Source organism: Corvus moneduloides, chromosome 14, assembly GCF_009650955.1.
Source record: "Corvus moneduloides isolate bCorMon1 chromosome 14, bCorMon1.pri, whole genome shotgun sequence".
Classification (NCBI taxonomy): domain Eukaryota; kingdom Metazoa; phylum Chordata; class Aves; order Passeriformes; family Corvidae; genus Corvus; species Corvus moneduloides.
Window position 1 is genome coordinate 8,787,563 of NC_045489.1, and position 16,666 is coordinate 8,804,228.

Consider the following 16,666-nt stretch of genomic DNA (forward strand, 5'->3'; position numbering starts at 1 on the left):
CTCAAGGGTCTTTTGTTACTTTGAGCTCCACTGAATTGACAGAAGTGAGGGGGTGGCACAAGAAGACATTTGGTTTGTGACTCCAAAAATCAGTTTCTATAACATATGCAATATCTGTAGAAGACTGTAACTTGACTGAGATTTCTGTGAGCAATTCCCTTTTGCAGGGGGGGTGTCCTGAGTGCTGGAGAGCTGGCCAGATAAACGACACATACACTGATACAATTTGAGCATCGTTCTCCGCTTTATTGTTTAACTATGCAAGCTTGTATCTACTTTGCAAAGATTCACACCCAGTCCCTCTAGACAGCCTCTAATCAGCGGGGGAGCCGACCAGTGCATAACTTTGCCAAGGACTCTCAGGGCTGCCTGCAGCCAGGTGTCTTCCAGGCTTGCCTGCAGCCAGGGCCAGTTCAGGGGTTTTTCCTCAGCAACCGTGGGTTGTCCAATCTTTCCAGGGATATCACATGCCCCTGTTCCACAAAGAATCCCTCTACAATTCCCAAACACTTCTAGGGTTTGTTATAGATGTTCTACATATTTATTGACTAATACAAGTTACGAAGCTGCTTTGTGCAGTACAAATGCCATCACTTTGCTTACAGGTACCTTAATTCCAGAGTCTTGGCACATTGTGGCCTTCATGTCTCTGAAACAAAAAGTCCAGACTGGATGCTTTTGTGTGTGTGTGTGTGTGTGTGTGTGCTGCTGTTCCATTCCTGCTTTTCCCATATTATAGTTAAAATAGTAAATGCAAAAATTAGGGATGAGTAATAGGAGAAGGGAGCTCTTATTAGCTGGTAAGAAATACACAGAAGAGAGTGGGTTAAACCCAGCTTTGAGTGACTGAAGGCCTGGCTGCTGTCCACATGCAGTGTTGGAGGTACATGTGGGGCTAAGTGGGCTTCGGGAGGGATTTCTGCAACATGAATGGTCTGCATTTTGGCAGTTGTTTTACATATTCTATGCAAAGTCTCTGTAACCTCTTAATGATCTGAATGGTTTTGGGTTTTTTTCCAACATGGCTACTTTGGAGATATAAGTTGAACTGTTAGTTTTGCATATTAGCTGCCAGAAACTCTATTAAGATGTTGTGTTGGACCTGTTAAGGATTTAGGTGATCGTAAAAAAAAAAAAAAAAAAAGGGTTATTGCTTTCGTTATCCAGGCAGTAAACAAAGCTCATCTTGAGGAAGACTGACTTCCATTTGTCTTGATATTTAGAATTTCAGCACTCAGAGTTCTGGTGTTCCCCTGCGCTGATCTAGTATTCTCAATGCTTTTTCACCAGTTGAACTGTTCTGCTCATTTTTAATTGTTCAGAAATCAGTGCCTCTTTCCCTCTCCTTCCAAAAGTTGTGTCAGTTAAGTGCTATTGCAGTCTGAGTGGTGCTGTGTCCTGTCTGATCTTGGCCACTGCTGGGTCTGGAGGCTTCTCTGGTACCTTACACACTGCATTCTGCTTTTGTCCAGAGCCTCCAAGTTCTCCTTGCAGGTAAATGTTAAGTTGCAGGTAAATGTCAATTTCTCTGCTGAGCCTGTTTGGTTCAGGCAAGTGCCTTCACTGTCTGTACGTCAGGGAGTGCCCTTGCGCTGCAGTGATGTTCCTGGAACACAAGCACAGCATGGATGGAAATCTGTTGAAATAAAACACTTCCCTTTGTGCAGGAAGTTTCCTCTCTCTGGACTGTTTTTTCCAGGGGCCTGCTTAACAAATTCTCTTAAAGAACAAAAGGTTGACATCCATGTCATCAAAATTCTGCTTCCAGAAAGTGATTGAGCATTCCCAAGAAGCAAAGTGAGGAATTGCCGTTGCAGAGGAACCTTGGTGCAGGAAATGTGAATTAACCCAGTCAGTTCCTAAGAATCAATAAAATGAGCTGATTGAAATGTCACACATCTTCAGCACCTCATTTATGCTGTAGCAGGCTCCTGGCACCTGGTTCTGGCTGTGGGTGGAAACAAAGCTGTGTCTCTGCTACCTTTGTGTCTTTCAGAGCTGGGCACCAAGCCCCATGCATGTGCAGAGGGACAAAAACAACAGATTGAGTAGATGAATCATGCTAAAATTTGATTTCTAGATGCTGAACAAGTCATGTTTTCTCAAGTTAAAAAGGGTAGGGGTGTCTTTGTTTCTTTTGGTTGGTGAGATTCTTCTGGGTTTTGTTTTTTTAACTGAAAGCAATGCTGAACTCTGCGGCTGGTATGATGCTAACACTGTTAAGCCATAGGCATGACAGAATCAATTCATCAGTCACAGAATGGCACTATGCTTTTTTTGTCTGTTATTAGCAATTTGCTGAACACATGTTGGAAAATGGCCACTCTTCAAATGATCCAAAGTGAACCTGTGAGTGTAAGGAATGCTAAGCTGTTACCTTTTGAGGCAAACTTGCCTGCTGCTTCTGGCTGGAATATCAGCAATGCAAATTTTTTGGGTTTTATCAGAGTCTGTGTTCTAAGTGTTTTCTCCAGTTTCCTATATGATACCTTGCATGTCTGAGAACTTCTTATAAGCATATTGCTTCATTCTGTGAAAGTGGGAACAAACTGGAAGGATGCAGGGAAATGTCGACTGGTTCTGAGGATGTGCTGCTGGAGTCATGAATCCATGTTCTTTATGCTGATGTCTATAGCTGCTACTTTTGCTTTCCTAATTTTTCATATTTTGCTAATAGTATTGGTCTCCTGCCAAGATGCAGTGGAGGGTTTTCAGTTCACATGGTTAGAAACTGGTTATTTTTTCTTGTATGTGCATTTGTGACAGTGCTTCAGGCTTTTGTGGGGAATTCTGCTCAGACTATAATGCTCAGTAAATGGAGCACGAAAAATAAGTGTAGCCAAGTACTATGTACAGAACAACACACAAAAGGCTGTTCAGAAAGGAACACGAGTACTTGTTTAAGCCTGTGGGTAAATTTGTCTTTAACTGTGGTAAGTGACGGGCACATGTTTAGAGCAGTGTCAGGAAGATTTTTCTCCCACTAACTGTAACTCTTTGATTTTTGTAGGGTCCATGCATAAATTTAAACCTATCCTTTAGTACCCTCCTGAATAAAGGCTGGTATTATATTATGGTGATTAACAGAACAGCTTGTTACAGAATCACACATTACTCAAGGTCCAGGGAGTCCTGTGGAGCTCTAGTCCAATCTGCTCTGCTCACCCAGGTCAGAGCGAGTTGCACAGGCCTTTTACAATCTCCAAGGATGGACACTACAGTTTCCCTAGGTAACCTGTCCTGGTATGTGACCAGCCTCACAGGAAGTGGTTGTCTTCCATCCTTCTCCCACTTACTTCCCCTGTTTGCATATCTAAATGTCGCAATGTCATTTTTGTCTTTTTAGACCTACTGGGCTTTGCTTAGTTCAGTTTGTGCCTAGAGTTTTCAACAGACTCTGTTTTTATGGAAGAACCTGCTACTTCCTTTTGCTGTGTGATAACAAATAATTAAGAGCAGTAACAAAGTAAGAAGATTTGAAAGGGTGAGAGATTTATTTTATTGGCCTGTGCAGTACTTGACTTTGCAGAGCATATTGTGAAATAGATTTTTGTGAGCAATGGTGACCCCCCCTCCCTTACACTGTTTTCCAGTTGGCCTCACACATCTATACAAGGAAACAAACATCAGGGAGTTTTTTCTTCTGCCTTTTCACAGAGTTGTGAAAAATACTGGGCTGAGACAAGGCAGCAATGGCATTTTGACCTAAGGGGGGATGTCCAGCAGCTGTGTGTATCCACCTCTTAATTGCTGTATTCTTTGTTCAAGCTAGAGAGTTGCTCATGGGAGTTGTGTGAGATGTTAATAATGCTCTTGTGTGTGACAGTTACTCTAAATGATCTTTAAAGCTTTCAAGCAGAGGAAGATAAATAGGGGAGCACTCATAAGCTGGACGTTGCTGTGTTATAGTCTACAGCAACAATCTACAGTCTGCAGCTGTGTCTACAGCTTAAACTGAGCCCTGTGCTTTCCTTCCATCACTCCCATCTGATTAGTTGTACTCCAGGGTGCAGAAGAGAGGGGCAACAGCTCGACGGCATCATCACTGTGCAGTGCTGGACTCCCCAGTACACGGAGAGATATGGATATGCTGGGGAGAGTCCAGCAAAGGGCTAGTCAGGTTATGGAGAGCTTGAGAGTGCTGGGTCTGTTTACCCTGGGAAGAGCCATCTCAGGGGGATCTTGCCCATGTGTAAAAATTCCTGACTGGATAAATGTTGGAGACTTACTGGTGGTATCCAGTGGAAGGACAAGTGGCCATAGACACAAATGAGATATAGGAAATTCCTGTGTTTAAAGAAACATTTTAAAAAGTGTTGGATTGGGGTTTTTTTCCTGTCAGAGTAGTAAAACACTAGAACAGATTCAAACATCTGCCTCTTGAAGTGTTCCAAACTTACCAGAAATTGTTCTTGCCCTTTCTCCCTGGGGTTAGGGGTGGAGCCTGCAGGGGCAGTGAGGCCGCCAAGGCAGTGCTGTCACTGTTGTGTGTAACCATGTTCATGATGTGCTGGTGCAGGCAGCAGCTCTGCAGTTGCTGTCAGTGCTCTCCACTTGTACAGTGAGACCAGTGCTGGCCCTCACCAACAACCACGTCTTGACCTCTCTCCCTGCCACTGTCTGGGTATGCAGAATACATGGAATGAGGAGGTTTTATCTCTGCTCAGTTCTCTTTGGCAGAAGAAAAAGAGACACGTATCAAAAATGAAGAGGGGATTTAGAGACAGCTGGAATTCCTATTAATCTAATTTGTAGTTCTGTATCTGAAAATAGTTAATGCTGGGTGTTTCAGAAGCAGGATCTTGGTCTGATTTTCTTAGATATGATGAAGTTGCCTTATTTTTCAGGAGGTAAGCTTTGGGAGAATTTCTAAATACAAAATACAAAAATCTGGTGACTGCTGGGTCAATAGTGTCTCCTTAAGGCTGTGATAAGGACAGCCTGGCATATCACATGGATTCATCATTACTGGTGGTGCCTCTTAGTGCTGCTTCAATGACTCTTCATGCAATGAGGAGTTTACCCAAGGTCTCTGCAAACCCTTGTGTGCTCTTCCATGAAGGTGGGAACTGCCAGGATGCACCTGCAGCTGCTGTGACTTCCATACCCAGGAGCTGAAGGAGGTGAGCAAGGAGTACAGCAGCCCTGGCACGAAGGGCCGCAGCATGTGATCCTGCAGAGCTGAATGCTCACCCAGAGGGTGCCCTTCTGGGAAAGGCAGTGCTTAGATTTGGCGCTCCTCCCATCCCCAGGAGCTATGCCCGTGCCATCCAGGATGAGTCAGCAGAGGGCAGCCCTTTAACGCCACTCCTTTGCAGCCTAAGGACCAGTTTCCTGCTGCACTGCTGGAGCATCCTCCCGTCACAGGCCTGGAGAAGCCAACAAGTGACTGCTTAATGACAGTGCCATTGACAGCTCTAGCGATGGGTGACAGGGCATGTTGCACCACAGTCATAGCTGCGGTGTCTGACCAGCTGCTCTTGCCATACCTAGCCTTGCACAGTGTTTTTATCTCCTGAGATTTTCCCAGATTTCCCCTGAGCACACCAGTGGTGCTGGCTGGCTGCATGTGCAGCTGAGGAGTGATGTCTGATCAAGATACCCAAGTACTTCATTTGTCCCTTGCTTTGGCAGGAGGCACGAGCTGCACAAACATTGTTGCTGAAGGAGTTCCTCATGTGTGGACCTGGGGCAGTCTGTGTCTTGGCTTTGCTATCAAGAGAGGTGAGTGTGCAGATATCATTCTATGGCCACTTTCTGGTTTGTTTGGGGTTTTTTTTAAATTTTGAAGTACTTGAAATACATTCAAACATCATAGCTGTATCTCACAGGAATTTTGAAGCTGGGAAATGGAGGATGTAATGGCATGCATAATCCTCCTCCTGCTCAGCAAAAAAAGCACATCTGGATATGGGTAACTGAGTCTGGCAGATTCCCTGCAGGAATGCAGGATCCTCTCCAATGCAGCAAAGTACTTGGTTAATCATGTGCTTAAATTTACCACATAGGTAAGTGTTTTTCTGGGACAGGCTCATGTGCAGGTGATAGAAAGGCCCACAGATAACCAGTGAAATCAGTGAAAAATGGGATTATTGGCTGATAATATTAAGTGCCTTTTATCTTGGATGGCTTGAGAAATTAAATCCTAAACCTGCCATTAACCCTTCAGCACCTTTGGGAGGTTTGCAGAGCTGGACCAGGGGTCCCTTATATATGGTTCTAGACCTTATGCCAGTGTCAGCTGCACTGACAGATATTTGTCAAAAAACAAAAGAGATTCTTCCTTAGTGCATCTTCTGTGCTATAGTGCTACTGGTAAGTGGGAAGGATCCCACTATCAGTCTAATATGATGTCCTCTGCAAATTTTCTCTTCCCGTAGTTTGTGCTGTCCAGCAGAGCTGGGGAGGAGGTGTGGCAGGCGAGCTGTTTTGCCCAGGTTGGCTACACCTTCCAATGTGTATCCTTACTGGGTACTATGAGCTGCTGCTGCTACTGCTCACCCTCTGATCAGTCAGGCAGGTGTGGGAGCAAAATGACATTGGGGACTTCAAGGCTGTAGTCTCAACAAAGAGACAAGAGGTGAAAATGTTAGCACATTTGAGTCTGTGAGATTCCAGTGGCAGACTGAGTTGGAGAAAGTTTGGTTGTCTGAGGCAGTGCAACTCGTCGGCACTTCCAGAATGCCCCTGGGTGTCCTTGGGTGCCTTTCTTATGCTGATAAACCATTACTGGCCTTCTTTCCCCGTGAAAAAGGAGATGAAAACTACAGTCCTTGCAGCCCTGGGTTTGTCTGTCACAGCAGTGCTGTGGCTGCTGCTGTCTTGCCTTAACACTTCTTGTGCTTGAGACTCTTACTCTGATGTTTAATCTGCCCTAGAGGGAGTCAGAGCTTTCTGCAGGTTGTTTTCACGTGTTGTGTCCTTCCCTTTGCTTTTATTTTCCTTTTCATGCTTTGCTTCAAAAAACAACCTCACTGTTCACTGGTCTTCCCTGGCTGCTGAGCTCAGGTCAGTGGGATGCTGATGGGCAACTCTCTGGATACTGGCACTGAACCAGGCTCGTAATCTTAGTAGGAACCTTTTGCTTCTGTCTGGATAAAAAGTGGAGTTTGTGCTTTAGAGAGGGTTTTATTTCTTGTCAAGTGACCATCACTGCACTCTCCCCCTGGACAAACACTCTGGTTCTCAGAGCTGTTCCTAATGTAGCAAATGGAAGGCAGAAGTGGCTCTGCCACAGGTGTTGACCCCAGTCATTGGTGCGGGCTCTCCTGCAGTGCCTAGCACCCTCTGAGGAACCACAGGGGCCAGGGGCTCTCCCCAGTAGCCAGGATGAACAGGGCTACCCTCACTCTGTGACAAGCATCGTTGTGTTACCTGTCCTTTCGTGGCCAGGTGAAGGAGACCTAATAATTTTATTTGCCAGTTCATTGCAGGGGCGCCACTGGAGCTGTGCTGTGAGTATTTGAAGTGGTTGATAAAATCTCTGCAAGAAGGTTCACAGATGTGGGGATAAAGAAGTGAACCTTACTGGGCTGCTACTGGAATTGTGCATTACAATACTTTTCATTTAACTTAGGTTTGGAAAAGCTTCATGTTTGTGAGAATGCAAGTTCTTTAACTTATCAACTTTTTCTGTCCCACATGTAATAGATATTTGATAGTTAACAATAAAATTTCAGATTTGTTTTGCCTCTGGTGTAAAAAAATCAGAGCAATGTTTCACATTAAATGGTGACTGCTGCCCCTTCAATGAACTGCTAAAAAGCAGAACAATAACTGGCTTGCATGCTTTAGGAGTCACAAATAACATTTTGAATGGTTTGGATCACAATGGCTGTATTCATTACCCCCTACAGATTGGCTCTCATAATCAAAACTATTTCTCTATATGTTGTGTGACTTATGGCATACCTATCATTCCAGTGAGATCCTTGTAGGTAGTATTTAATCAATCATATGGCACAATGAGTGTAAATTTCTCAAGCATATGACTATATGGCAACTCTATTCAATTCAATGTCTTGCTGTGAAGACACAACACACAAAATAAGTAAAAAAAAAATTTAAAAGGCTTTAATGAACAAAACAAAGGCTCTCTACTGCAATTTCAAAATTGCCATCCTTAAAAGAAGTGCATAATGACAAAGTAATGAGGAGTAGGAATTGAGTCCTAAGGAACCTTCTTTTCATATCCTTACTTCTTGTTTTTGCAGCTGGGCAAGCAAATGTGATCATGGCCTCTGTAATCAAAGCACTTTCCTATAGCAAATTCTATAGGTTGGATGTTTTCTCAATTAACCCCACCTGGCAGCTCAGCTGCACACAGGTGTTCCATCCCTTCCCCTCAGTGGGATGTGGGAGGAGAATCAGAAGGGTATAAGTGAGAAAACTAAAGACAGTTTAATAGGTAAAGCAAAAGTCACCCACACAGACAAAGCAAAACAAGGAATTCATTCACAACTTCCCAGGGCAGACAGGTGTTCAGCCAGCCCCAGGACAGCAGAGCTCTGTCATGAGTAATGGTGACTTGGGAAGACACTCTGAATGTCCCCACTTCCTTCTTCTGACCCAGCTTTATACTAGTCATCTGATGCCATATGGTGTGGGGTGTCCCTTCAGTCAGTTGGGGTGGGCTATCCTGGCTGTGTCCCCCCCAGCTCCTGGTTGCACCCCCAGCACTTTTTGGGTGGAGTGAGGAACAGAAAAGCTCTTGCCTTGACTGTGTCAACGCTGCTCAGCGGTAAGGAAAACATCCCTAATTATCAACACAGTTTCCAGCACAAATCCAAAACACAGCCAGCTACTGTGAAAAATAACTTTTACTGGAGAAAAATAACTTTAATGCAGCAGAGAGATGCTCAATAGAAAGGTCTTGTCCGGGATCCAGTTTAGCCTTACAGGAACATCTGGTACAGCAGGGAGATCACCAGCCTAAGGGGATCCGTGCCCCTTCAGCACTGAATAATGTTGTTCTCCGTCGGGTAATGTTCTGAATGTCCGGCCCCTTCAGTCGGAGGCTGCTGCCCTCGGGTGAGCCCCGCCACGCCGTGCCCCCTTGCTGGGCACACCGCTGCTGCATCTCCGGAGCCCCACCGCGAGCATCCCCTGCGGTGGCGGCGGGGCATGGTCTGGCCGTGCCCGGCCGAGGCGCCGGAGCTCTCCGTGTGCCGGGCGGGGGTCGGGGCACCTGCGGCAGGGACAAAGCGGGGCCGGGAGGGGCGGGGCGAGCAGGGACCCCCCCCCCCCGGCCCCGCCCCGCGGCTCCGCCCGCCCCGCCCCGCCCCGCCCCGGCCCGGCCGCGCCCGCCTGGCGGCAGCGAGGGAGAGCAAAAGGGAGGCTCAGGTTTGGCTCGGCGCGGATCATGTCGCCATGTCGGAAGTGAGGAAGTTCACGAAGCGGCTCAGCAAGCCGGGCACGGCGGCCGAGCTGCGGCAGAGCGTCTCGGAGGCGGTGCGCAGCTCCTTCGTCCTGGTGAGTGCGGGCAGCGCCTGGGAGGGGCCGCTCCCGGGTCCCACTCGGCGATGGGCGGCAGCGGGAGGAGCCCGGCAGCGCTGGGCAGGGGATGCGCCGAGAGCGGAGAGAGGAAGAGGAGGGGGCTGGAGAAGCCCTGGAGAAAGGGCAGAGCGGGGGATGCGCAGGGCGCGGCGGGGCAGGATTTGGGAAGGGCTGGGCAAGGCAGGGGATGGGGATCCCCTCCATGTGTGTTGTGCCGTGCCATCCCGCCGGCCTGCCCACCTGCCGCCACCGCGCCCCTCTGAGCGCTCAGAGCCGAGAAGATCACAGGGAAGCGGCTCCTCATCCTGGCGTGCGTTGGTGCTGGGGTGGTGGCAGGAGGAATGAACGGGAACCTGTGAGTGCGGGGCACTGAGTAAACAGGTAACGGAGTAACAGGGTGCAGACAGTGTGGAACCGGCACATGGATAGGGCAGGACTGAAGGGCGCGACCTGGCAAGGTGAGAGGCACAGGCAAGCCGGGAGCCCGATATATCGCGGGAATCGCGCTCAAATATCTGGGGTGAAAGTCACGTGCGTTATCAGATACGTTTCATCCCGGCATGTGGGATGCTGCAGCAGGTTGCCTTTGTTGTGCTCACAGCTGTGCAAATGGTAGTGCTGTGCATTGGGAGGATACCGGGGTCAGCTCACAGCTTCCCGGGGCTTTGTTGGATGTGTTTCACTGGTGCTCGTTGAATTACTGTGGTGTGTAATCAACTTTGACCTTGACTTTGATGGAAGAAAGGTTAGTCAATGGAATATGCAGAAAGTGAGGTACAAGTTCAGCAAATAACTCCAATTATTTCTCTACTATTAGACTGAATGGTATGTGCTGTTAAATAAATTGAGAAGTTTGAATATTTCTTTTAAAAACAGAGTTTTCTTGTAAATTTACAGATTTTAAAGCCTGAAAAAAAAGCCATGGTGATAATCCAGCCTGATTTCCTAGTGCTAGTTTTTGCGTCCTCTGTGCGGTTGTTCGGGGATCCTTATGGGCTTCCATGTGATTTGCTTTCCCTCTTTCATAAAAAATACACAGGAACAAAGGCTTTGTACAAGCTGATGAAACTTTTCCTTAAAAATAAAATTGCATATTTAGGACCAGAAGAGCTTTGGTATCCTGCAGGCAAATGGTTATGTGGTGCCTGTGTCAGGTTCCTCCCCTTAGAAAGGGAAGGGATGGGTAGGACTACAGATGAAGATAAATAAAACCTTGACAGGAACCCCAAGGAGCTGTCAGAGTCCAGCATCCGTCAGGCAGCCACTCTTCTTCTGATCTTGTCTAGGGTTTTATCGTCCACACTTCCTGCCAACTTTTCTCTCCTTTTCTGGCAGGCAAATCCCCAGAGCTGCTGTGCTGCCTTGTGTGTTTGCAGTCATGCACCAGAGAAGGGTGAGGGCAGGTGTTTCTGATCCCTAGGTCCTGGCAGGGTTTCCTGCTTTTGACAGTTCAGCAGCAATGGATAAATCCCAGCACTTCTGCATCACTAGGAAGAGCCATAAGACACTGCAGTAATCCAGGAATGGGGAAGGGGGTGACATGAGCTTATAGGACTGTCTCAGATGGCATTTTGACCTTCCTCAGTGATTAAGGATGAGGTTTGCTTCAGCAAAAAGCTGGCTCCTCTCTATCTACTAGTTTGTTATCCTTGTGAGGAAGGGTTGTCTGCGCACTGGTGTGCTGGTTGTTGGGAGGGTACAGAGAGGATCCTGGGAAATGATGGTGGGGAGTGGTGGAGTGAGGACAAGACTGAGAAGTAATAGTTTCTGATCCGGTTCCCAAGGTGAGTCTCAGTTTTGGAGTTGATGGTGCTGGGCAGCAGAGCATTGTGTGAGTATCTCCCCATCCAATCTACCCTTTCCTTGCCACAGGCAGTGTGGGGGAGATGGAAGGGCCCGGCATCAGGACTGTGCTAGCAGGCTGTGATCCCAGCTCTGCCTCACCCTGGGGCAGTGCTGAGCTCACCGGTGCCCCTGGGAAGCAGGGGGTGGCCAGTGGGTACACGGGTAATAGGAGTTGGTGTTTGATAAATGGGTGGAGCAGGCTGGCAGCAAGTGATGCACTGTGTCCCAGGATGTCAGGAGCTAGGACTTTCTGAAGCAGACTGGAGTTGCACTGGATTGCCTTTGCCTGGCAGGATCCCATCCTCTTCCTGCATCTTGAACACAGCAGGTGTTGAGTCAATAAAAAGCGTGTGAATAGTTTAATACTCCCTGGGTCATCCTGTCAGGGGCCTTGGCTGTCTACTTGCCTTGGGGCAATTGTACCTGAAAGCACAGGTATCTCTGGTGGTGAGCATGAAGGAGATGAAGGGGTGGTGAGCAGAGCTAATGCTGCAGGTACCAGAGCACACACCTTCATCCCCAGGAGGAGTGGGCACTATGGGTCTCTTTCAGTGTGTTGGTTGAGCTCAGCACTTTGGTCATTCGGGGCACTCCTCGATACAAGGAGTAAGAAGCTGTTTGTAGTCAGTGAATGAAATGCTCATAAATGAAAACATCTCAGTGAGGAAAGCTTTTAGCATCATGGAAGTGGTCAGCTTGTACAGAGCCACAATTTGTGCTTTAAAGGAGATGTGTCTCCAGCCAGGAGCACTGTGTCCAGCCCGAGGGAGCGCGGTCTGGTACAGTGTGGTTACAAAACTGTTGTCCTGCAGGTGCAGTGAAGCCCGTGCCATCTTATTTCTGTTCCTATTTTTCTATTTATGCCTGTCTAGTGCAAGGAGAAGATTTATGTTGTTGACTTTGGGAGGGCTTTGCTCCTTTGTGCTTGTGAAAGGGAAGCATTGGATATGGTGGCGGTTGGCAGTGGGGGGAGGTTGTCCCTTTCCAAGATGTCGTGGAGTACCTGTGTCCACCCACTGCCCTTTGGACCAGCTGCTAGGATGCAGTCAGTCCTGTTCCTGTCGGGGTAAGCAGGGCTGTAACCTGGAGCTGCAGCAGGGAAAGTAAGCATAGGCTGTGGTGGGGAGCTCAGGGGCACTTTGGGCCCTGTGGGAAGCATGGGGAAGGATGGAGTGCAGTTTACTTGGGGCTCTTGTTCCCTCTTACTCTGCTGCTGTTCCCAGCATCCCGGCTGTCGTTCTCATTCACAGACAAGCTGTGTAGGGGGAGATCTTGGCAGGGAGGAAGAGTTCAGCAGGAATCCCTTGAAAGCAGGCACAACCCTGCAGAGCAGTGTTGGGAGTGCTGGGGTGCCACAGGCAGCCATGCTCTGTGGGAACCCTACTTCTCTCTGTGCTCTTTTCTTCAAGAGGCTGCAGGGCAGGTAGTATCAATTTCAGCTTTGAATGGTCCCTGATGTGTGCTACTGATTACAACTGGAGATGAAGTTTTGGCAGGCTATTGAAAAATAATGTCACTGTTTAAATAAACAGACATTTAATGGAAGTGTTTGTTGGCAGGTGGGATAAATGGCACACTTGAAAGATAAAAGTAAATTTTAAGATTAGGTTAAAGAAAGGAGGAGTCAAAGCCCAAGTGTGATAACTTAAACCATTCTTGACCAAGAGATGACCTGCAGCTTAAACCTTGGAGCACCAACAGTAAAATACTGTGTTAGAAGTACAGCTTCAGAGCCAAAGTGCTGATTGATACCTGGGAGAGGTATCTGGGCTAGAGCTGAAAGAGAGCATTCAGGGACCTTTGGTGGTGGATGGACATGGGTGATTTTGGCTCAGACCTTCAGTGCGATCTCCCTCCTCCCATCCTTTGATGTTGCTGAGTGATAGTGGGAAAGTTGAGCAGCAAGGCAGGAGAACCCTGCTCAGAGGCACTGGCTGATGTGGGACCTGAGCAGCTGCAAAGCTCAGATGCTTGACAGCAGGATGCACGTGTGCTCAGGTGTGCAGCCCTTGTTCTGATGGAGGTGCCTGTGCACCTCTCCTTCACCCCATCTGCACCCCATGGAGGGCAGTGGAGCATCGTAGAGTTGAGCAGTTTAAGAGCACGTGTGTGTGAATGAGATCCTGGGTCTTGTGGCACTGCCAGAACAACAGCAAAGGCTCTTCCTTCTGCCTCGGGATCCAAATCAGCTGCACATGGTCTCTTGCTTGGGTGGATGTGAGGCCAAAGCGGAGAGACACCCTGGGCCTCCCCTGTCTCTTTGGGCTGTGCTCAGCAGCGCTGGGGCCGTTCAAAGAGAGGGGGCTGTGTCTCAACCCACATGCAAGTTTTCCAGAGGTGTCATTCTCTGTGTCGTGACAGAGAAATTAAAAGTGTGGGAGACACAAGATCAGAGCAGCAAGCACTTGACAAAACACAGATGATGCATTTTCCCACGGTGCTGCCAAACCCAGTCATCTGGTGGCAATTTTAAGTCTCGCACAATTGCTCTTGATTTTCTTTAGATCATTTCTATACAGATTAACTGAAGACACATTTACTGATTTGCCATAGAGATTTTAGAAAGGGTGCAGAGCCAGATTATCTTATCTGAGAAGGAACAGGTGCAAAGGATTTGCCCAGATTGTGTCAGCCAGCCCAGGGAGCATCTCTGGGTACCCCCAGGGCACAGCTTGGTGGTACCCAGGCACCAGGCACTCAGCTCTGGGGCACACATCTGCCAGCAATGGCAGTGTGGGAGAACCTCTGCTTACAAACAACTGTGTGGATCCTTGCCATTCAGAGGCATTCAGAGCAAGTGTCTGCTCTCTGCATTACATGGTGCTGTGGGATGTGCTCCCTGAAAGCTCCCCATGAGAGGGTGGGCAGTGTGCCAGGAGATGTGTTTTATTTGATCCTGGCTGGACTGGGCTCCTATGGGTGGCTCGGTTTCAGTCAGATACAAAAAGGAGATATAAAGCTCCTTAATGGTGATACAAAGGAAGTTTTGACTGGAGGCAAAAAGGCATTTTGTTCTTTTTGTGAGGTTTTTTTTTTCAGTTGAAACTATTATTAGTGTCTCAATTTATGCTCATGCAGAGGAAATCAGCTTTCTGCATAGAATCCTCTTTTAATTAGCTAAATTCACTTTGATCAATTTGAAGCCTGTTTATATGCAGCATTTGTAATAATCTTGGCACTCAGGAGAGACAGAATATATGCATGTTCCCCCTGGGGGTAGTCAACATGCTGTGTTTGCACAATTTATGTAGAAAAACAGACATATATGAGGCATAGGAGGAAATTCTGCCCCTGCGTAAGTGGGTGGGAGTTTTGCTGTTGGTTTAACCAGGATTTGCCTGCTGTGGCCAGGTGCCTCCAGAGTTGGTCACCTCAGCTGGCCCTGGTGACTCCTGTGGAAGTGTTTGCAGAGAGAATGTTGTTCATAGGGGCTTATTCAAGAAAAAAACTTCTAAAACATTCTTAAAATTAATCACATGCTTTCCTGAATTGGGGCTCTCCTGAATCCTTGAAGGGTTGGATTTAGCCCAGTGCTGGCCAAGTGCCATGGCACAGCCCTGGGCAACATGTGCCAAGGAAGTGGCTGGGTTTGCTCCTGCCTGAGCACACACCAGTTTTGGAATGGATGAAGGGCATGTCTTGATGGAGAGGAACAAGGCTCTGAGGACATTCTGGAGGTATGTGGGGACAAATCTCTGGCATATCTCCTACTGATACCCAGACCTTAAGAGATAGAGCAATCCCTTGCTCTCCTATGACAGCCTGTGTGCTGAAGTATGACTGTTATAGGATGAGCTGCAGCCAACGTGTCCGGTTCTCGAGGTTTTTGGAGGCAATGACAAGCTTTTGATGGGCATAAAATCTTATCCTTCTCAAGGCATCATTTAAGTGTTTGCATCCTCCTGCCTGTTACAGGAAAGCTCTAGGAAGAGGACAAAGCATCCAGCCCTTAGATGTATTTATCTCTTACCACATTTTGCTAGCTGGGGTTTTTAGCACTCACTGGGCAAGGTTGAGAGTGGTTTGTTCTGTGCCAAGGCAATGTCATGAAAATGCAGGTGTCCCTGCATTGACAGCATCTGCCCCAACCCGCCACCGTCAGTGCAGTGAAATGCCTGGAAACAGATGGTTGGTCGTGGTGCCTGCAGCCACTGCAGCTGGGATTTGGTGCACTCAGAATCCAGTGAGAGGATGGCTCCTGGGCTTTGTTTCAGCCTGTTCTTGTATCTGGAGATATTTGCAGGTATCTCCCCCACCACCAGGAGCATTTGAACCAGACCTATGTGCTGCAGTGTATAGTGTAGCATCATTTTCTATATGCAGATGGGTGACTCTTTCATCATTTCACTTAGCCCTCTGTGTGCTGATTTATTATCTCTAATGGTGCAAAATTGCACAAAGCTTTTGACATTTCTGTGGCCTGAGAATGCAAGTCACGGTCACACAGAGCAGCTGAACAGCAGCCAGACATGGGGTACATGTGTGCTTCAGCATCCCTGTTTAATTGGCCTCCTCACTCCCGCTTTGTGTAAGGAAGAAAAGAGTAGTTTCTTATACCTTTGTGGCCATTGCTGTAATCTTAAAAATGCTGGAATATGTTTCCCTGCCACCAACTCTTTCCATCTCCTTCATTCCCTTTAAAGAACAAATCAAAGCTCTCCCTTGCTGGCTCCTTTTTCCTTCAACACAGCTCTGACTTATCTTTACAGTTTTTCCCTGCTTCCTGCTGCTTCTCTAATGGGGTCAGGGCTGCTTGTTCCTGACCCCTTTCTCACCCCTCTCTCACTGAAAACAGTTTCTTCTCTCCCCTATTAATATCTCCTGTCACAGGACTGTTCCTGGGGAGTGGTTGCGTCTGGAAGGAGACTCTGCCTGTTTTGGTCCACAGTGTTCCCCACTGCCTCATCCTGTCTCTGGCTTCATGCTGGGTGACATCCCCAACTGCAGCCTAGCCTCTCTGTCCCCTGAGCAAGGACACTGCATGAGAGAAGCCAGGAAAACGACATCTCCCTTGTGCAGTAGTAGGACCTGGTGGTGTCAGAGTGCTGTATGTTGCTCTGGAGAACTGTAACAGCCATACATAAAACTGTGTTTTGCCAGTGGTCAGGAGCCTGGGATGTGGGCTGGACTGCAGCATCTGTGTGTGGAGCAGGGCACATGTTCTGGCAGTCTGGAGGAAGCCATGGCTCAGAATGCATCTGGCTGCATGCCTGCCAGGGCTCTGTCAGCCTGCCAAGCACAGGCTCTTTAGTTCAGCCCTCGGGGACATGGGGTTAGCTGTAGCAGGGACTCAAGGGAGCTGTTGTGCCAGCCAGAAAGGGATGGG

General features: G+C 47.9%; 1 protein-coding gene across 10 annotated transcripts in view; it reads left to right on the forward strand.

The window, feature by feature from the left end:
* The first annotated feature begins 462 nt into the window (after nt 1-462).
* DOCK11 (dedicator of cytokinesis 11) overlaps nt 463-16,666 on the forward strand; it is an 89,722-nt gene continuing 73,518 nt past the window's right edge. For 8 of the 10 annotated variants that reach the window (XM_032123729.1, XM_032123724.1, XM_032123730.1 and 5 more), the window contains exon 1: nt 9,283-9,471. In XM_032123729.1, coding sequence (XP_031979620.1) covers nt 9,370-9,471 — 102 coding nt within the window. In that variant the 5' untranslated portion in view covers nt 9,283-9,369. Of the gene's footprint in view, nt 5,725-9,282; nt 9,472-16,666 lie in introns of those variants that run through there. The other 2 variants (XM_032123726.1, XM_032123728.1) reach the window with 2 other exon arrangements.